Raw genomic sequence first — 22,107 nt, 5'->3', positions numbered from 1 at the left:
TACCACCAAGCTTTAGAGGCTCTAAAATAACTCAGACTGGATGGCAGAAGGAACCTCTGCCTCTGCCCTTTTTGGTTGTTTATGAAGATGGGGGACACCAGAAATCCTTCACTTGGGTTTCTGTGCACCATCTGCCCTCTGATGGCAAACCCCACAGGAGTCAGGCCGTTGTTCTATTTGATTCTGCAAACCTCTCAGTCCCTGGCTGATCACGTCGGGGTTTAGCCCCATGCCGTGGGCTGTGAGCCACAGAGTAAAGTAAAACAGTCCAAGCAGGGTACTTGAGGGCCTTACTGCTTCGTGCAGGAGAGGAGGCTAATTGGGGAAAACACATGGAATGCTCCAGACAGATGGAAGCCTGTCCTGAGCTCCAGTGTGTCCTGACCAGGTTCGGGGGCGTGGGTGACCTAGGAGGTAAGATTATCCTGGGAAGCTGTGACAGGAGGGTCTGGACCTGAGTGGGGTTCTGGAGGGATAGTTTGATCAGAGACCGATGAGAAGGAAGGTGAGGAAGGAAAGGGAGTCAAAGCAGAGAAGCAAGAAAAAGCATGGAATCTCCAAGGCGCAGGGAAAGATGACACCTGCCTAGAGACAGTGGGAAGTAAACTCATTCCATGAGGTGGGTTCTGGACAGCCACTCTGTCCTGGAGGCTCCTCCTCAAAAGGCCTGCATATGCGCGACCTAAGCTGTCCACCTCTGGCACGTGGCATCTTACAATAGATGGGGAAACTGGCATGATAACATTAGATTTGCATTTTCTTACGAACTCTGGGTCTGAGCTTGGAGTGAAAACCTCAGTCACAATGAAAGCCCTTGCTTGGAGAAGTGTTATCTCCCCCAAATGTTATATTCACTCCACATCTCCCATGCAAATCATCTGAACTGCATATGCCTACCCCCTCCGAAGGGGGCGGTCAATAATTAAGAACGAATTATTAGGACTTAGCGCTGTGCTAAGAGTTTTTCATGCACTTAATTTTCCTCCCAGCACTGCGACCATCTGCACTGGAACGGTGGGGAACTGAGGCACAGAGTTGTTAAGCAATGTGTCTGGGGTCACAGAGTTCACGGCCAGGGGTCAGCCCAGGAGGCTGGCTCCGTAGCCCACACAGTTACCTAAACCCTGGCCTCTGGGGAGAGCACCTGGCAGCAACAAGGCTGGCTCATCAGGACACCCACGGAGACCAGACACCACTTCCCCAGGTCCCCGAGGACGGCCGGGGGCACCACAAGATTCACATCCACGGCCTCCTGTCCTTCTCTGCTCAACCTTTTTGAACTCCCTTCAGCATGACTTTCCTGCTTCTGCTGGTGCCAACCTCGGGGAAAAGTAGCAATGAGACAAAAGGAGGGGATGTAAGGCTGTTTTTCAGGTGATTCACTCGCTGAACAATTTGTTCAGCAATTTGGCTTTTGTGCAAAGTGTGTAACCTAAGAGGGTTTTATTGAAGGAGATTAAATTACATGGTGGCAGTCCATGACATCACCTTTCAAAATACTCCTTCACTTGGAAACCCCCCAGATACTCAATAATGGGAAGCACATTGGCTCAGTTATGGCACATCATGGGGTAGAAGGCCCAGCCACCTTTGTAACGGATGTCGTCGGTGTAGAAGTACAGGGAGGGCTTGGTGCAGCTTCCTAACTAGAGCAGGTTACAGGTGTGCTGATAACCTGAGTCCCTGGTGCCGAGGACAGCCTGCCAGGGCCAGCGCCAGTCACGCGGGCCTGGGAGCATCTTGCTGACCTCGGAGGGCTCCTCAGCTATTATTTTCTGAGGATACATGAGGTAAAAAAATATTAATTTTTTACTTGTCCTCTGTGGAGGTTTTTCCTGCCATTTTTCAGTACAATTGATTTCACGTAAGCAGAGTGTTGAGTTTCTGAAGGGCAGGATATGCTTCTGTTTCATCTCGTGCCTCATTCACTAAGGTACATGTCAGAAAATGGGTAAAGGCTGTGGACTGGCTGAAGACAGACACACTCGACATGGAATTAAAACTATGAATTCAAGCACAATGATCTAGTAAAGTTGTTAAATGCAGGCAGTTTTGACTGTTATTAACCTGTGTAAGATTTCTCTGCCCCTCAAAATTCTCCACATATATCGATAACACTTTTATTAAGGTAACTTCTGCCCTCTCATCCTGAAGCTTAACAAGTGATAAAATAATCTTACCTGTCGCGGGTTCTTGCCCCTGCTCGGGTGCAGCTTCAGGTGGCTTCTCTGTGGGGTGGCCAGCATCTGGGTGGGGCAGGGTACCAGCTGGCCCCCAGTCGGTGGGGACTTGTCCATCCCCAATGGTCAGCTTGCCCAGAGAGTCCTGGCACAAGGACAACTACAAGTCACTGTCAGTGGCTTTCAGGGTTTCTGTGTCCTAAGACATCATACACAGAGAACTGGGCTGAGAAAATTCAAAGGGCCCTGGACTAGGGGCCACAAGATCCAGATTCTGGGTTTAAGGTCCAACAGAAATGTTATGGTCTTGTCGCTCTTCCTAAACCTCAGTTTTTTCAACTTTAAGATGTGGGTGATTAGGAAAATGCAAATCAAAACCACAATGAGATACTACCTCACACCCATTAGGATGGCTACAATCAAGAATACAGAAATAACAAGTGTTGGGTGAGAATGTGAAGAAATTAGAACCTCGTGCACTGTTGGTAGGAATGTAAAATGGTGTAGCCATTTCCATACTATGGAAAACAGTATGGAGATTCCTCAAAAAAATAAAAACAGAACTACCACATGATCCAGTAATCCCACTCCTGGGTGTATACCCAAAAGAATTGAAAGCAGGGTCTCAAAGAGATATGTGTACACCCGTGTTCATAGCAGTGTTATTCACAATAGCTAAAGTGTGGAAGCAACCCAAGTGTCCGTCGATAGATGAATGGATATGCAAAATGTGTTATATACATACAATGGAATATTATTCAGCCTTATAAAGGAAGGAAATTCTGACACATGCTATAACGTGGATAAGCTTTGAGGACATTATGCTAAGTGACATAAACCAGTCATTAAAAAAAACACAAATGTATGATTCCACTTATATGAGGTACACAGAGTAGTCAAAATCATAGAGACAGAAAATAGAATGGTGATTCCCAGGGGCTGGTGGGAGGGGGAAACGGGGAGTTGTTGTTTAATGGGTACAGAGTCTCCATTTTGCAAGATAAAAAGAGTTCTGGAGATGGATGGTGGTGATGGTTATATAACCTTATAAATATACTAATATCATGGAACTCTACACTTTAATGGTTAAGATGGTAAATTTTATACTATGTGTATTTTACCACAATAAAAAAAATTAGAAAAAAGATGGGGATGATAAGACTTGCTTAAATAAAGGATAATAAGTTTTAAATAAAGGATAATTAAATGAGATAACAGCTACAATACGCAGCATACAAAAAGGCTATACAGACCCACAGACATGGAAAACAAACTCATGGTTACCAAAGGGGAAAGTGGGGAGGGGAGGGATAAATTAGGAGTTTGGGATTAACATATACACACTACTATATATAAAATAGATAACCAACAAGGACCTACTGTATAGCACAGGGAACTACACTCAATATTTTGTAATAAACTATAAGGGAAAAGAATCTGAAAAAAAAATAGGTATATATGGATGTATAACTGAATCACTTTACTGTACACCTGAAACTAACACAACGTTGTAAATCAACTATACTTCAATAAAAATAAATAAATTAATTAAAAAAATAAGAAAATGAAGAAAAAAACCCACGAAAGGCTATACAGAGGTAAGGTATTATTGTTATAATGTTGCATCAAGATATCCAAGACCAGGGACTTCCCTGGCGGTCCAGTGGTAAACAATCCACCTTCCAATGCAGGGGATGTGGGTTCAATCCCTAGTCGGGAAACTAAGATCCCACATGCCCCAGGGCAGCTAAGCCTGTGTGCCACTACTACTGAGCCCACGCGCTTCTCAACTAGAGGGCCTGCCTGCTGCAAACAATAGAGCCCACGTGCTCTGGAGCCCACACGCCACAACTTGAGAGAAGCCCACGTGCCACAACGAACAGTCCACATGCCACAGCAAAAGATCCTGCGTGTCACAACTAAGACCCGACACAGCCAAAAAAAAAAAAAAAAAAACCACACAGGATGCCCAGTTAAATTTGAATAATAATAATAAAAAAAAGATATCCAAGACCAAAATCAGCTCCTCATTTTGGGAGTTAGGGAGAGGACTAAGCTGAATAAATAAAATTAACATTTCAAAATTGCACTTTAGCCAAGTGTCAATTACTTCATCTTCCTTTCTTCTATCTAATACCTACTGTAAAAAAAAAAGTTTTTAAATAGACTTGCTAAAAAGTTAAATCAGATTTATTATAAATTTACCCTCTGAGTGAAGGAGTCATAAAGTGGCCCAAAGGTGGCAGCAGAGGAAAGAGGTGAAACAGATGGAGTATCTTTTAGCTATTTTTGTAAAAAAAAAAAAATTTAGTAAAATATCAATTATCTGCTGAGGGAAATCTACAGTGTTTAACTCAGTGAATTTTCTGTTTACTAATAAGGCATAAATATAATATAAAACCAGCAGAAGAGCCTGGAACTCGATAGAGGTAGTGACTGTACAGCACTGAATGCAGCAGGTGCCACTGAACTGGACATTTTATTTTTTTACTTTTTAATAAATTTATATATTTATTTATTTATTTATTTATTTATTATTTTTGGCTGTGTTGGGTCTTCATTGCTGTGCGCAGGCTTTCTCTAGTTGCGGCAAGCGGGGGCTACTCTTCGTTACGGTGCGCGGGCTTCTCTTGTTGCCAAGCACAGGCTCTAGAGCACGCAGGCTTCAGTAGATGTGGCACGTGGGCTCAGTAGTTGTGGCTCGCGGGCTCTAGAGCGCAGGCTCAGTAGTTATGGTGCACGGGCTTAGTTGCTCCACGGCATGTGGGATCTTCCCGAAGCAGGGATTGAACCCGTGTCCCCTGCATTGGCAGGTGGATTCTTAACCACTGCGCCACCAGGGAAGCCCTGAACTGGACACTTTAAAATGTTTAATTTTATGTTATGTGAATTTCATCTCAATTTTAAAAAGTATTCAATAAAAACAGTGGAAGACAATCCATTTGCCAAAAAAGAAAGTTTTGTTTTTTTTTAAGCTTCTAATATTTGAGGGTAAATACCTTATGGCAATGTAGTCTATTTTCTTTTGCGTATATAAATAAAATAAAATTTGGGAGCTAAAAATTTTGTGAGAAAAATTGAACTTCTTTTGTACAAAAGTTTAAAATGCTGCTCAAAGTTCTTACTGGGGATACTAATTCACAAGTACAAGAGCTCTTATTGTGATAGAAATAAATTATTATGAATAAAACCCCTGATTTGGCTTCATATAGTTATTCAAAACTTGTGATACTTTTAAAAAGAAGGGGTTTACCCATTAGCTGAACATTACATTTTAAACACATGTGCTGGGACTTCCCTGGTGGCTCAGTGGTTAAGACTCCATGCTCCCAGTGCAGGGGGACCGGGTTCGATCCCTGGGGTCAGGGAGCTAGATCCCATAATGCATGCCACAACTAAGAGTTCACAAGCCACAACTAAAGAGCCCGACTGCCACAACTAAGGAGGCTGCCTGCCGCAACTAAGACCCGGCACAACCAAATGAATGAATGAATAAATAAATAAATAAATATTTTTAAAAATGACTGAACCTATGACCAAAAAGCTTTGTTAAAAAAAATAATAATAATAATAAAATAAAACATGTGCTACTGAGAGGTAATAATTTTTTAGGAGGAGGAAAAGATATGAGTTTCTACTTTTTCTACAAGGTAAAAAAAAATCAAAAATCCTTCTGCTTAGAATGGCTTTTATGACTTTATATTTTCTGGCTCTCTTGTATGTTTATACAAACCACTTGAACACACATCTTTATAAATATAGGAATAAGAACTGCACTTCCGAGATACTGTGTTTCTTACAAATTAAAGGTTTGTGACAACCCTGCATCGAGCAAGTATCTTGGTGCCATTTTTCCAACAGCATCTGCTCATTTCTGTCATATCTGTCTCTGTCACATTTTGGTAATTCTTACAATATTTCAAATTTTTTCATTAGTATTATATTTGTTATGGTGATCTGTGATCAGTGATCTTTGATGAAACTATTGCAAAAAGATTATGACTCACCGAAGGCTCAGATGGTTAGCATTTTTTAGCAATAAAGTATTTTAAAGTTATTACATGTACATTATTTTTAAAGACATAATGCTATTGCACAATTAACAGACTACAGTATACTGTAAACATAACTTTCATATGCACTGGGAAGCCAAAAAGTTCATGTGACTTACTTTATTGCCATATTCACTTTATTGCAGTGGTCTGGAACTGAACCTGCATTATCTCCGAGGCATACCTGTATAGCCTTGTAAGTCATCTCAGATTCTTTGCTCAGAATGAAATTATTTATGTTGAGGAGACTGTACACAATGTTTGTTTCTCTTACTCTCTCCTTGCTAAAGTGGAGGTATGTTAAAATTTTTTTAAAAAGGTACCATTTAATAATTCTGGGCCATTCTAACATACTGGTAACCAAATAGAAACATAAATAATATTAACGTGCATTTAATGTGGTACATTATATGTTTCTAAGTGAACGCATGCCCCTTATTTCATGTGATACTCACAACAAGGGTACGAGTAGCTATAACTATACATCATCACTGTAGAAAGTCTGAAAAAATAGGGATCAATCAGAACACTGACAGCCAGACGTAATCACCATTAACCTATATTTGATGGTCACCCCGACTCTGGGAGATGATCAGGGCAGACAGCACCATCCCTATTTTACAGTCCAGACAACTGTGGTTCAGGAAGATTCAATAACTTGCCCAAGTGACCACCAATTAGTCAGTGGAGAAGCCGGTACCAGACCCAGGGGTTTCCTTCACTGGCCTAGCACTGCCCTTCCATCATCAGCCACAGGCCCTGTGTACAGGTAAGAGAGCGATGATATCTTTTGGCCGAATGATCTCACGACTCAGTACCTAGGCACCTCCCCCCACCAACCTGGTGATGTAGTATTACCAGGCTCCCAAGCAGTTTGAGTATTGAAATGAATGGCTCTACTGAAAGATAATTCTCCAATCATTATCCTTTCTTTCAGACAGATTAACGTATGCTTTACAGCATGCTCCATACTCATTCATATAATACTCACTAGATCCCAAGTAACTAAGAGAAATCAGTTACCTTCTCCACAGTTCCTCCTGGCTGATGACCAGTCACAGCCACTTTGACGGAAGCGGCCTGGACTTTCAAGTCCGGACCACATGGGTCACTGGCTCCATCGGTCAGGTTTGCTGTTTCTGAGCTCCTGGGCCTGGCCTCAGCCTCGGGCCTCTTGTGGTGTGGGCTGACCCTGGCCACTGGTTTGTGCCTGGACCCCAGGTTGTCATTCTTCTGCTGGAGGGAACTGGGGCTGTCCGTGCTCGCCAGACTCTGGGTGCCTGATCCGGCTTTGCACTCCAACTTGGGTGAACTCCTCGATCCTGACGGTTCCTTCCTCCCCAGGCAGCCAGGGCTACCCTCGGGGGCCTCTGAAGGGACCAGCGGGTTGGCTGCACGTAAAAGGGTGTCCCCCACGCCTCCTGGGACACTCTCCTGTAAGTCCAGCGAGCTGCCAAGGAGAGGCACCGAGGAGGCCTTGCTGACCAGGGTTTTCTGGGGATGTTCCTCTTGGTTGATACCCGTGACCTTGGAAGAGGCCGCTGAGACGCATGGAGAGTCGTCCTCTGTCAGAGACCTGCTGGGACCTGAGAGGGTCCCTGGGAGGGAAATGCAGTCCCCTTCGCCATCAAACTCTTCCTCGTCGCTGGCGTCGTCATCGTAGCAGCCCACCCTCCTCTGGCGGAGGAGAGGGTTTCGGAGGACCTGTGGGCTCCCGGGAAGACTGGCTTGCCTGGCAATTGTCACCTGCTTGTGGAAGAGCCCAGAGGCCCGCTGACTTCCTAGAGACACAAGGCTGTTGGCCCTGGCTTTTCCTGGTTCCTTGTGAGCTGGTGGGGTTGGGGAAAGAAAAGTTGAATGAAACATCTTCCCATCTGGCGTGGTCTTTTAATCTAACCTCCCTCATTACACACACGAGCATTTCCATGTTCACGAATGCCAGATACACACCTTCTGGCTACTGGACACCAGGCTGAAATGATACGCTTTCTGGGGATCTGCACAGAGCAGAGAGCTGGCTTCCCTCTCTCCTTTTCCTACTGGTCTCCCTTTTTGTTTTTTTACTTTTTAAAAATATCTTAACCTCTGGATTGTTTAACTTAAACATGTGTGCTGCCTAGAGACAGAAATGTATTAACTTGTCAACATCCGTGATGTCTAACACATTACTGGGTTCGACCTAAACGCTGCTGCCAAATATTCCTCTGTGGGAGGATGCCCGGGGACCAACAGGTCCTGCACACCTGGGCCTTCTTATCACCTGAGGTCCTTCCTTCATCTGCAAAAGTTGGGGGTGGGGCTTGATTAACGGGCACAGTGAAGCCTGAGATTACACATGATTTATAAACTCCAACCTGGGAAGGGAAGGAAAGCGTGAGCTGCTCTGCAAACTCTTCGCTTCTCGTTAAATGTAGTGAAAAATTACACGTGCTTCCGCCTTGAAACTTTTCTATCAGAGACCAGAGGAAGCACGTCAACTGCTCCAAATGAGCTAGACGGGTTCTCATCTGCCTCGCCTGAGACCAGGGATTTTCTTATGCAAACATTAGAAATGAGCAAAAGGAAACCACACCGGCAGAAATGATAAGTCAGTATGGTTCACATCAGATCATTATTTCTGATTATACTGAGAAAATAATCAATGAGGTTTTTTTCTAAAAATCCCTATTTGATAATGTCTAAGTTCTGAATCTTTCACTCACTGCCCTCTTCAGAAGAATTAAGGTAGGGCCTAGTGAGGGAAGGAGTTTGGCTAGGATTGCCCTAAAACATAAGGCCGTCAGGTTGCCAGCCTCGATTCGATGCCATAAATTCCAAGACTACACTGTGTAAATACCATCCAAAGGGGTACAGAACGTCAGCCCAGCCCATTTACCACAGAAGTGGGGGGCCAGTCACTGAGAGTGGGCTGCATTTTCCGAGAGCAAACTCTGAATTTAGCCAGGATAGAAAGGTGGCTTCTTCTCAACCAGAGGTGTGATTTCCAGTTCTCTTTTCGTATCCCAGCACCGCGACATATAAACCAACACATCGTGGAATCGGAAAAGTCATGGCTTACGGGAGGCGCCAGGCAGCTCCGCGGAGCTGCTGCAGCCACTTCCAGGGGGATCCTCATCCTCGGAGCCGGCCACCACGAAGTCAGACAGCGGGCCTGGGACATCGTGAGCAAAGTACTGGGAGAGTTCAGATTCAGAGATCAGGGAGTCCTGTTGAAGAAGGCAGTGCGGGATGAGGAATTTGCACCAGAAGCAGATTATTTTAAACAGTAGTTGCATCCTATCTTCCCGAAAACACTTTGTTCTAATCCGCGGTCACTCAAAACAGCTCTGATGGTAAACACCTACTTCTATTTACTTTAGGAGGGCTAAATTAAACAATGCATTAAAAGGCAATGGCTGCCAGACAATGGTTTTAAGAAATATTTTTTTGGCTGTGATCAGAAAAGCCACAGCAGCAAAACATCAACCATCCCAGGAAAAACACTGGAGGAAGAGGTAGGAAGTAGAATGGAATTCCAAGCCACTGGGTCAGCCTATTGATGAAACAACAAACTAGGAGAGTTTGACTCCTGTTCTCTGATCCACTGGGATTTGGGAACGGCCACCTGAGGAAGATTCCACACTCTCCTTAAAGTTGCAGGTACCCTCCCGCAAACTGATCAGGGTCCCCCTTTATTATGAAGCAGCTATTTTTCAAAGTGTAGCTTAGTTCTTTTATTTTGTTGTTCTGTTCTTTTCCTGGATGAATATTTAATAAAAGAAACACACATTTGTATACTTGTTCTCAAATGAACATTGTTGCCATTTCCTGTGTAAAGTGGCCAAAATGTCTCATGGACAGACATATGGGCTGGGGTCTGTAGTTTGACTTATGGGCTTCAGGAATTGGTTCGTGGGCCAGCTGAGCGAGGCAGCAGTGTGTCTTGACTCACCTTTTTTGCAAGAGAAGGACTCTTCAAGGGGGTACCTGTTGGGGAAGAAATTCACCATATTGTCACTGAAGCTCAAATCCTTACAAACAGGCTCACTTCCTTAACTGGAAAAGAAGGAGCCAAGCATATTAAACAAAACCTCCTTCGCTTGACTGGCACAGAGGGGCCATGTGCGTGGGTATGGACGTGCATGCAGTCTACCTAGGTACCTGATCCCCATCCTGTCCCACCTCCCAAAATTCTGCTTATGCTTCAAGCCCTCAGCTGCTGCTAACTCCATGATGATCCCAGTTGGAAGAAACTTCTTCTGAATTTCAAAAATGTTTTATACTACCCATATGCCAATTTCCATATGCACAATATAATTTAATTACAAGTGGATGCATCTCATCTCCTTCCTCGACTATTTACGTATCAGTGATCTGGCCCTGCAGGGCTTAGCACTAGGATCTAGGAAGTGCTCAGTGATATTTGATAAATGGATTGAAGGATGAATGAACAAAGGAACACCACCCAAAAAACTCATGGAAGAATGAGGGAGAGGGCTGAATATCTATTTTAGTTTTTAGTTGAAGGACAAAAAGACTCAGCATTGAGACTTTAAATTATATTCCATGAGCAAAAAGATCTTGGGCTTGAGGATCATGGCTTCATAAAATCTTTTATAACTGACTGAGTGGATATGTTGGGATTATGAGAGGACAGCCTTCAGGCAGGTCAGGAGAATGAGTTAGCTGAATAAAGAGCCCATTATGGCTATGCCTACTTTCAATAGATTAATTATGGATGTAAATAATTAGGGTATTTCATGGTTGCCAAAAAACTGTATGCCTTCCTTTGCCTCTGACAACCAGTAACTCATGCCTCAGTTTCCTCCCGACATCAATCTTAATATCAGTAATATCTTGAGTTCACACATGTCTGCAGAGCCCCTTTAGGTTTCCACTCTACAGGAAACATTACTTTTCAAACTTGATGCAAAGTTTCATATTTTAAATTCATATAAAATTCTTACTACCTCAATCCTTCCCTGGTTGAACTTTCCACCTAAGAAGGGGGAAATCATGATTTTTTGCAGCCTCTGTTACCCTTGAGTTGAAACTTTTAATTCATATAAAGAAATCCCAGGTTTCTGGATGGATTGTACCCTGCGTCTACCAAAACAGCTGGTATTTTGGTAGCACTTCATTTCCACCTAGAACATTTCAAATGAATTGTACATAAACACCTGAAATGCTGTTAACTCATTTTTGCAAATTATCTTAAAGCAGTATAAGAAGCATGCATCGGTGGAACTTTAATACAGCATATTAAATAACTGCAGAAATCAAAAGCAGCAGCAGCAGCAAAGAGAAAGCATGGAATCTCTCTGACAGCTACTTCTGCCAAATGTGATAATTACCAAGACTCCAATAATACTGGGCAGGGGAGTGCCCCTGGGGGGAACTCAATGAGAAACTCTTCTGAATGTTGAATGAAGATGTGCAATTACAGTACCTAAGCCAGGAGAGGAATTGGCCTCTTTGCTCTCCTGATAAGTGCTGCGTGCTATCACTTCATCCATTTCCTGCTCGGAAACCTGATTGTCAGCAGAAAGCACAAATTAGACGATTTTATTTATTTATTTTTCCCCAATAAAAGTAGCTAGGACCAGAGTCAGAGGCCGGAGTGCAGATAAAGAGGAAAACTGCAGGGCCAAAGACTATGACCACCCCCTGAAGCAATAAATCAGGGCATGTAAGGTAGTATGGCTGGGTTAACGATTGCTTCAAACAATGTATTCAAAACAAGAACTTCAAAGGGTTCCCAAGTTCACGAAGCAAAGCATTCAGCTCTAGTTACCAACAACATGGCTGATACGTGCCTCTCTCTAGAACACTCACTTCTAATTCTTTTTTCCTAAACTTTATTTAAACAATTTCAAACTTAGGTGAAACTTTCAAGAGTAGCACAAGAATAGTATACTCTTCACCTAGACTCGCTATTTTTTAACATTCTGCCACATTTATACTCATGCTGCATCGTTACACACACACACACACACACACACACACACACACACACAGCTATAACTTTTTACTAAACCATTTGGGAGTTAGTTACGGACATCGTGACCCTTCACCCGTAAATAATTTAGCAAGTATCTCCTAAACACAAGGACCTTCTCTTAAATAACCCTGGTACTATTATCATGTTCAGGAAATTTAACGTTGCTACAAACGACCGTCTAATATACCTTTCACATTCCTAATACTATCCTTCAGAAATGCTCAGAGACACTCAGAGTGTGTCTTTAGGCTGGAAATAATTCACCGAAAGTTTGACGCCAGGCTGGGACGAGATAAGGATTTTCCTCGAGCATGTAAATCAGCGCTCCGCTTCTTTGATCAATGTCTTGCGAGGGGAAAAATGTCAACTGAGTTAAACAGTGTGCACAGTGATGTGACCGATTTACATTCTGGTGCAAGCTCCTTATCTGTGGTGGACCTTTAGTGGCCTGTCACCCATCAACTTCCTTGCCTAGCAATGCTTTAGAGAAAAAAATGTTTTTGGTGGTGGTGGGAGGGCGCAGTGGGGCTAGGGCGGGGGTCAGGCAACCCAGGGTCCTGGTCTCACGTCTATTCAGCAACCTTTAACCCCAAACAGTTCTGAGCCTTTGTCTTTCCTGGTGTTGACAATGTGAAAGAAACCAGGCCAATCCAAACCCTCAGTTAGCAGTTGTCTGATAGTTTCTTCCTGCTTAGATTTACATTATGCATTTGGGGGCAGAAAAACTACCAAACTACAAAAACTTTTCCCTTCTCAGTGCATCACAGAGGCACTCAGGGTCAGTGGGCTTCATGTCTGGGGATAACTTTGACCCCTTGTTTAAGGTGAGTTCACCAGATCTCTCCACAGGATTTGTTGCTGTTGTCGTCGTCATTAATGAGTAATCCGGCAGGAGACAATCTGAAACTCCGTCTGTATCCTGCTTCCCAATATATCCACCCAATGCTTTCAGCATCATTGATTATTCTCGCTGAATCAATAATTGCGATGAAGTTTTCAAAACGGTGATTTGATACCTATCTTTTCCTTCTATATTTATTGGTATCATGGTAAACTCATGGATTTCCCCACCCCCCATCAGCTGTTATCCGTAACTGTAATGATTCGTAGGAAGATTTTTAAAAAGCCTGATATATGCTGAACTATGAGATATTTTAAAAGACAACTATGCAACTTGTACAGTTTCTTTTTTAAAGAATATTTTAAATGTAGAATGGTCATTTTGTGTACTAAAATAACATTTAGCATAAATAATATTTGGATAAGCTTGCAATCTGCCTTAAGAAGTAAATAAATATTTCTGTACAGGATTCAGCATGACACTTTAACCTAACAGATACATCATTATCACATCATAGCTTTTGTGTAACACTCTCCAGTAGTTGTCACAGGAAATAAAATATGTACACACACATGCACACAGGCACATCTCCCCGCCGCCTACATACCTTCATAAAGCAAAGAGTAATTTTGTATAATTGAGCCATTAAACAGTGGTTGCAAATTTTTCTTGATATTAGACTTTCAATATTTGCAATTATTTTTCTGAGTGGGAAAAAAATGGCTGGGGTTTGAAACAAGTGAAAGATTTCCTGGATAACTCTAATCATGCTGAAAGCCGCAAGACCAATTAATAATGAGCCTCTGTTACTTTCTTCTACTTCACGTAAGCTAGAAGCTGCCACCCGAGCAGGTCTAGATCTTAGCTTGTCTAGACCTGGAGGGTTTGAATATCCCAATCGGGCAGCCACTGCTCCAGTCATTATGAGAAACAGAAGAAAAGAAAATCCTTGTGGTATTTCTCTTGGAACAACATGAAAACTGAGGAAGCACATACATTTAGTATCAAAATGTACTACTGGCATAAAATGTTGGGATAAGTGGTACAAAAATACATTCAACGTAAAATGGAATCTTGACCAAAAGGAAAATATAGTATGATGTTACAACTAAGAACACCATGTTTACCTAGGAGGAAACATGAAATCCAGTCAAACAAATACTGAAATTTGGTTTCACTGGACACATCTCCAGCACCATCCTGACGACCATATTACCGCGGCTAGAAACATGAGTCAACCCATGCGTTCCACGGGGTCACAGACCACCAGTCCGCCAGGATTGTTATGCTTTGCACTGGAATGCCATTTTGATGTTTGATTGTACTGGCGGATTAGGCAGATGCTTTGGGCTGACATTAGGCAGACCTCCGAACAAATCATGACCTGTGTTAGGTTGGAATGGATTTTGAAGTCGGGCATGCCTGGAAGCCAACGACTGCAGACCACGGAGAACTTAATTTTCTATGTTGCTGAGGGATGTGCTGGGTCAGCCACAGCTTGTTGGGCTGCTTCCTAAGGTGAGAGGAGTGGCCACGTGGGTAGTGGAATCCAAGGGGGGACCCCGGAGGGAGGAGCTGAGACTATGAGGCAAAGTGGTGTTAAAAGTGCCCCAGAGAGAGCCATGGGGACAGCAGGGGGACAAAGTAGAACAGATTCTAAGAGAAAGTCAGGACTACAGAACAGAAAGGAGAAAAATGGGGAGTGCCAAGTAGAAAAAATGGAAAAAGGTGGAGGAAGCAGGACTTGATTTTCTATTAATGATATTTATTCAAGCAGTTTTTAATGTAAGACATTTTAAAGAATGCTTGTAGACAAGAGAAAAAGATCTGGGGGAGAGAAAGCAGTGGGGTTGAGTTTGAATCAATCTGATGGCCATCGTTGTTCAAGCACTGTGGATGACATCACCTTCCCAAATCAAGGCCTGCAGTCATAGCTGGACAGCGCTTATTCGTACAGGGGAAACTGGACAACAAATGAACACCACGGAGACAGTGAAAATGACCCCGTAAAGTTAATGCACTAAAGAAATCTCAGATGTGGCCCATGGGAGGACCTACCAGGTCTCCTGGCACAGAAGTCTTACTCTTAAAATGGCACAAGAGTCCATCCAGTACAGAAGCCTGGGACCATTTAGTATGTAATCAAATAATACTACAAATAATACAAAGGGGTTGGCCACATGATGGGCATGGGAAGAGCTAATGTTCTTTTTTTTTTTTTTTTTTTAAGACTATTTTTCGAGGGGATGATTTTTTTTTTTTATAGCTACTTTATTATTTATTTATTTATTTATTTATTTTTGGCTGTGTTTGGGTCTTCGGTTCGTGCGAGGGCTTTCTCTAGTTGCGGCAAGCGGGGGCCACTCTTCATCGCGGTGCGGGGACCGCTCTTCATTGCGGTGCGCGGGCCTTTTCACTATCGCGGCCCCTCCCGTTGCGGGGCACAGGCTACAGACGCGCAGGCTCAGTAGTTGTGGCTCACGGGTCCAGCTGCTCCGTGGCATGTGGGATCTTCCCAGACCAGGGCTCGAACCCGTGTCCCCTGCATTAGCAGGCAGATTCTCAACCACTGTGCCACCAGGGAAGCCCAGAGCTAATGTTCTTAATAAGCATTTTTGAGTTGTTGAAAGGTCAAATTTTGTTAAAATACAACCTGATTACCATGTTAGAGACAGGCTAATTTTAAAAGATTTTTACCTGGAGTGCTCAAAAACAACAAAATTTAGCGCTCGAAGTGGGTTGAGTTGAACTTGCTAAAGTGTCCTGTGGTTAGCTTAAAAAATTAAAAGCAATCGCATAAGTAGAAGAGATACAACCAAGTAAATAGCAGAGGCCAACGATACGGGGGCTATGATTATCTGCAAGTTAGTATGGGCCAACTCTGTGATATTGATGCTGAAAGAAAATTAGTGGGCTCTTAAGTCTTAATTACACGAGTATTTTGCTCAGGTCAAGTATGGCCAGGACAGATCACCTAGTTTACTGCTCTCAGATTTTCTGGATGCACAAACCCAAAGAGGTTAAGTATCTCACCAGAAATCGAACAATCAGCTGGGGGTTACTCAGAACCCAGCACTCCTACCTTCCACAAATTTTAAATTCACCAATCATATTGTCAACATTTTCTAATAAAATTTTCTGAGTGTGGAGATGAAGAAGTCCAGATCAATGATTCATTTCCCATGTGTATCACTTACCTTGGTCACTGTGTGGCCACAGGCTGATTCCCATCCCCAGCTGGGTGAACTGTCTCATCAAAGAGTAGGCATAGGAACATGTGTGTCATTGCTACTGGACAAATAGCTGTCTTCCCATACTCAGGAGAGTATGAAATACTTCACCTTTGGATTAGGGTGCCGGCCGATGACCAGGCGAACGGGTCCTGGGGGGCATTTGCTCAAGATGGCGTGGACTTTGCTCAAAGCAGCATGGCGGACGTTGACTGAGTTCACTTCCAGGATTTGATCTCCGCGGCTAGGGAGGCAACATGATCAACTCTCTGCGGTAACAATTAGCTTTTTACAAGATTTCCTTCTGGGAGAGGTTTAGAATATGAAATATTTTCTGAATACTTTAACAAAGCAAATGACATCCTTTCATCTTTGCATACGTATAAAAAAGCAACACAGTCATAAACACATTAGGTTTTAAACTGACAAAGACCATTACGCATATCTATCTGCATTTTCAGAAGTAGTAAAGTTAAATAAAATTGATAATAAGGACAACAATGAAGGCTACCATTTCTTGAACACATAGTATATGCCAGGTACTATACACAGAGATTTACATAACAATGCTTTGAATAGGTATTATTATTCCCATTACGTAGATAAAGCCACAGGCTCAGAGAGGTCACCCAGATGTCACACACTGTTGATCTCAGGTCTGTCTACCTTTTGATCATCAAGTGACAGTCCCTCGACCACCATCAGTTTCTTTTTCCCTACCATCTTGAAATGATTATTGTAATATAATTTAAGAAGGAAATATCTGAAGCTCAAAGGTTACCCAAGAATTTGTAAAAACGTTTCAAATTTGAACAAATGAGAAATTGGGGACAAGATGCCCATTTTGACTTGAAATTATAGGGAGAGAACTCAGTACGAGAGAACAAAGCCTCTTTATGTGGGGTTTGAAGAATGTTCATTTGGCAGGCTCCAGACATATGGAACCATTCAAGAAAGAAACATCATCTTGGGATGTCATTAGAGGATTTTTTTTCCTTGGGTTCTAAAAGTATATTTTCTTTAATGTACTTTGGATGATTTGCTAAATTTTTTTGGTATGGAAATTCACTCTGATGATTAACTAAAAACATAATATAATCTATTAACAGCGCCCCAAAATGGCAACCTCAAGGAATGTCATTTTGACAATTCCTCAACCGCTCAAGGACTTAGAAACTTCGAGGGGAGAAAGATGATACTGTCTGCACAGAGTGCTTCGTGCAATACGTGTACATTCTTGTGAAGTTTAGGTGGGCACAGACCCATTGCAATTACTATATAATAGAATACCTAAACCTCTCTTGTATAAACAGAATACCCAATCTACAACTCAACTAGCTGAACTGAGAAATCAGACATGTGGTGATTTCAGACAGTAAGCATCTAGACATCACCTCTTAAAATGGAACAAAACAACAGGAAAGGTTCAGGAGATTGTACTTAATAATAAAGGCCTCCTGTTCAAGGGCATGATTTCAGGACTCTCTTGTATCCAGTGATTCTGAACCGTTTTGAGAAGTTCCCAGTATCTCATATGAATTTTACATAAATGAATATAAAAGTGAAAGAAAATATTTGGATAATCATAGATATCTATATAGAGTTGTATTGTGTCAGGTTTCTGAGACTGAACTTCTGAGTCCAAATAGAACAAAATTGGTAGGGAAAGCCAAGATCCAGAGTTCTTGAATTCAACCAAATTTCATTTATATTATCTTTTCATCTTTGGAGATGTTTTTGATTGTAATCCTGGCTATATGACTGCAAATAATACAAACATTTAGAATCCCACAGGGGAATGTAATAGGGCAGGTATCTTACATATGTATGTATTTGCATATTCACAAACACACCAGAACTCTAAACTTTCAGGTTTACAACCAACCTCAGATTGCTCTCCATCTTGGCCACTGATCCTGGGGCAAGGCTGTGAATGTAGATGCCCGGAGGGCTGTTTTCTAGGGCCAGGCAGCAGGCACCAATGCCTAATCCAACTCTGGGCTCTGTGGGAGGCATCATTGAAAGAAAACAAAATTAAAAACAACAACAACAAAAACTGAAAAGCAGTATTAAGTGATTTGAAATGGCATTAATGTATATGTTGACCAATAACCATTTATTTTTGGACCAGACTCAGAATACAAATTTTGCTTTTCTTTGTTAATAGGGCCATATTCTGTTAATGAGTCCACGGCAGAACCAGGGGCTAACTACGGACTGTGAATTACTCAACGGTCCATCCTCTTCTTAGTCTAAAGAGCCTCCTCGAAGCTGTTTTTGGAAATAGGCAGAGTCCAAGTAATATTTTCTATTCTGGATACACAACTTTAGGTTTTCTTTCGCCTCTCTTTTTAGTAACTAATCTCTTGGTTATTTAATTGCTCACCATATTTCTATAGCTGGTGGGGAGGAAAAGGAGACAAAGATTAAAAGTGATAACATTTGGTGTCACCCAGGACTTTCAGTTACTGGTGTTAACTGTATTCTTGACTATATTCTTCATTCTTTAAAATGTTTTATTAGCCCTAGAATTAAGCTAGTCAGTGATGTTTTTCACATGAGTCTCTGACACACCGTGATTCATCTGGAGAGAGCTTAAAAAATTGTGCTACTGGTAACTTCCCTTCACTTTAGTAAAATGACTAAAATCTCTACTTTTGATCTCATTGTTCATTTAGAGACTAACATATGTTGTTGGTAGCAGAGTGTTCCAAAGGAGCAATTCATAGAAAAAAATATAAAAAATTAACCTAAGAACAGATTACAAATTATTATTTGAGAGAATGTAACAAAAGTGAGGAAGAGCTGGTATCACCTTTGTTGAGGGTCACTTCCATGACAATTCTGTCCTTTGGCCCGGGGGCCTTTCGTCCCAGGGACGAAGAACTGCCTTCATCGGCACCCACCGCTGAGGTTCCCCCACTGGCATTGAAGTTTGGGGAGCTGGATCTGCTCATGTGTGTGGGTGTGGAGCAGGGTGTGAGGCTCGGGCTCAGTAACTTGGTGCGTACTGTTAAGACAAATAATCCACTCCGGATTTGCTGAAAAAACAAGAAGAAAGAAGGGCTAAAACATTCAGGCTGTCCTTTTATCAAAGGGTGAAAAAAAAAACCCACCAAACCCAAACCAGAAGGAAATAAAGAAAAACAAAGAAGATAAAGGAGATCAATAAGAATGTCATTACCTTAAAGGTATGAATGGCTTCTTGAAACGTCAAGCCCTTGATTGGTATTCCATTTACATCTAGGATTTCATCCCCTAGTGGCCAAATTTGAGAATTACATTAACATCAAGTTTTTGTTTACTGGAATCTGCTTGGTCAGTACTAGAATAAGATACCATATGGTCCCTGATTTACAACTCTATAAGATGAATTTTATTGTTCCAATCTATTTTCATTAGCTTAGCTCCAAGGAATGTCACAAAATGGGACAATAAATGACAATGCATATTCTTTTGCAGTAATTCTATATTTCCATCTTTAACTAAAACAACTGTGGGAAGCATCAAGATCTTATTCTCTAGCCACTGCCAAGTCTGATAATAGATGTTCTACATTTAGAGATCAAACTACAAAAACTGAATTCCTAGTCTTTTCTTATAGTCTTTGTTTTACAACTTAAACCCACTGGCAGTGAAGCACAAACACACGTAACATGTGAGAAGCCTTGCCTATATTTGCAGAAAGACATGGCATGTGAAAAATGGTTTAAATGATAGAGACAAAAAAACTCGTGAGATAGTATTTAGGAGTGGCAGCCCCACGTCTACATCCAGCCCCGTCGTCTAGATGCCTGGTCTTACTGATGGTGTTCAAGGTTCTCAGTCATTAAGCTGGCTAGTTATTATACGCTTCTATCTAAGAGATTACTGTAGACTAATATCAAATTGCTTTCTCTCTCTCTCTCGCTCTCTTTCTCTCTTCTCTCTCAAACTATCCTGGACTCATCTTCAACTCCAAGAAGGCATAGGTTATTTTTCAAGTTGTTGATAGTGTCTGCTGGGAACATAAAAGAACTTGGACATCCTGTTGACTTAACAGAGCTAGTTTCCGGTTTTGTACTCTTGTGACATGGTCTGTTTTTGGGAATAGCAGTTCATCAAAAACACTACAAAGATGTGCAAGAGAGAAGAATAGATGAACCTTGCACAGCAGTATGGTACAGAAGAGGAACTCCCTTTACTTACAACAATGTACAAAGCAGCCTAAGAACACACATTTTCTCCTCTCATGAACAGCCAATCCCAGGAGCGCGCGGGGTATTCCATTAAAGGAATCCTGTATATGAGTTTAAAAAGGTAGCTGTACCCCACCCATTTGTTATGTGCCTTCTCTTTAATGCAATTACAGAAGTTGTAAAATAAGTGAAATAATCTGTTTAAAAATCACCTGGTATAACCAATTACTCAACTAGGCGAGGTTTTTGGTTTGTTTCCACCTGGGAAAAGGGTGGAAACATTAACATAATGGCTCATGCTCTTAAAAATCTTTGCAAGATTACTTAAAATACAGATCATCCAACAGGTTGAAAATCCATTCTGATGACTTCTATTTATTGTAAGTGAATACATATGAAAATACAGTATTTAGGAGAAGCAAGTGCTGTTAACCTCTCCTATCGATTTTTTTTTTCCCTCCACTTTGTTCCATTCTACTGGCATTGCAGGATGAATTTCAATCAAGTGAACACATGGCACATCCATTATAAAAATGCTTGGCTATAATTTTACATTGTTGTGAAACTAGACACAAACACCACCTGGGAGTTAACCCTTCTTCTGAGACAGAAATAAATATTCTGCCATCAAAATATTAAGCCTGGGCTTCCCTAGTGGCACAGTGGTTAAGAATCCACCTGCCAATGCAGGGGACACGGGTTCGAGCCCTAGTCCAGGAAGATCCCGCATGCCGCGGAGCAACTAAGCCCGTGCGCCACAACTACTGAGCCTGCGCTCTAGAGCCTCTGAGCCACAACTACTGAGCCCACGTGCCACAACTACTGAAGCCCCGTGCCTAGAGCCCGTGCTCCACAACAAGAGAAGCCATCACAATGAGAAGCCCACACACCCCAACAAAGAGTAGCCCACGCTCGCCGCAACTAGAGAAAGCCCACGAGCAGCAACAAAGACCCAACGCAGCCAAAAATAAATTAATTAATTAAAAAAAAATTAAGCCCGGTCACAGATTATCGTTAGCACACAGGCTTCTGGGATTGCTCTACCTACAAAAAAGGAGGCTCCTATTCACTCTTAATCAGTTTTAAGAAAATAAGCTGGTTAAACACAACAGCACCTATCTTTGGACCAATTGAACTGAACAGTCACAGCATTTTTGAAGGTAACTAGAAATAGTGTGATTCAATCATTCCATGCAGGAAGTATGGAAAAAGGAGGAGAAAAATCAGGATTCATGAACAAGTTCTGGGGATCTGAAGTACAGCATGGGGCCTATAGTTAACAAGACTGTTATATACTTGAAAATTGCTAAGAGAGTAGATGTTAAATGTTCTCACCACACGAGCACACAAAAGGTCATTATGTGAGGTGACGGAGGTGCTCACTAACCTTGTCTGGCAATCATTTTGCAATATATGTGTGTCAAATCATGTTGTACACCTTCAATACACACAGTTTATCAATTATATCTCAATAAAGCTGGGAGCAAAAAAGTGCTTGTCTAGTATGTTTACATGTGTGCAAAATGGTAGGTGCTACGGAGCATGTAAAAGATGTTTCTGTACTCCAGCCCCGAAGCAAGAATGCACTGCAAACTCTCAGGAATTTTCAAGGCAAGGAACACAATCAAAGACCCAGGGGACAAGAC

At 42.1% G+C, this 22,107-nt stretch overlaps 1 protein-coding gene across 4 annotated transcripts in view; it reads right to left on the bottom strand.

Moving 5' to 3' along the window:
- PDZD2 (PDZ domain containing 2) overlaps nt 1-22,107 on the bottom strand; it is a 373,142-nt gene that overhangs the window by 20,977 nt on the left and 330,058 nt on the right. For all 4 annotated transcript variants that reach the window (XM_036846552.1, XM_036846553.1, XM_036846554.1 and 1 more), the window contains 9 exons: nt 19,468-19,541; nt 19,099-19,324; nt 18,169-18,286; nt 16,395-16,527; nt 11,661-11,742; nt 10,164-10,198; nt 9,291-9,438; nt 7,256-8,061; nt 2,181-2,325 (listed from right to left, as the gene is read on the bottom strand). In XM_036846552.1, coding sequence (XP_036702447.1) covers nt 2,181-2,325; nt 7,256-8,061; nt 9,291-9,438; nt 10,164-10,198; nt 11,661-11,742; nt 16,395-16,527; nt 18,169-18,286; nt 19,099-19,324; nt 19,468-19,541 — 1,767 coding nt within the window. The remainder of the gene's footprint in view (nt 1-2,180; nt 2,326-7,255; nt 8,062-9,290; nt 9,439-10,163; nt 10,199-11,660; nt 11,743-16,394; nt 16,528-18,168; nt 18,287-19,098; nt 19,325-19,467; nt 19,542-22,107) is intronic.

This window comes from Balaenoptera musculus, chromosome 3 (genome assembly GCF_009873245.2).
Source record: "Balaenoptera musculus isolate JJ_BM4_2016_0621 chromosome 3, mBalMus1.pri.v3, whole genome shotgun sequence".
In the NCBI taxonomy this organism is placed as follows: domain Eukaryota; kingdom Metazoa; phylum Chordata; class Mammalia; order Artiodactyla; family Balaenopteridae; genus Balaenoptera; species Balaenoptera musculus.
This window is presented reverse-complemented; position numbering and strand designations above follow the sequence as displayed.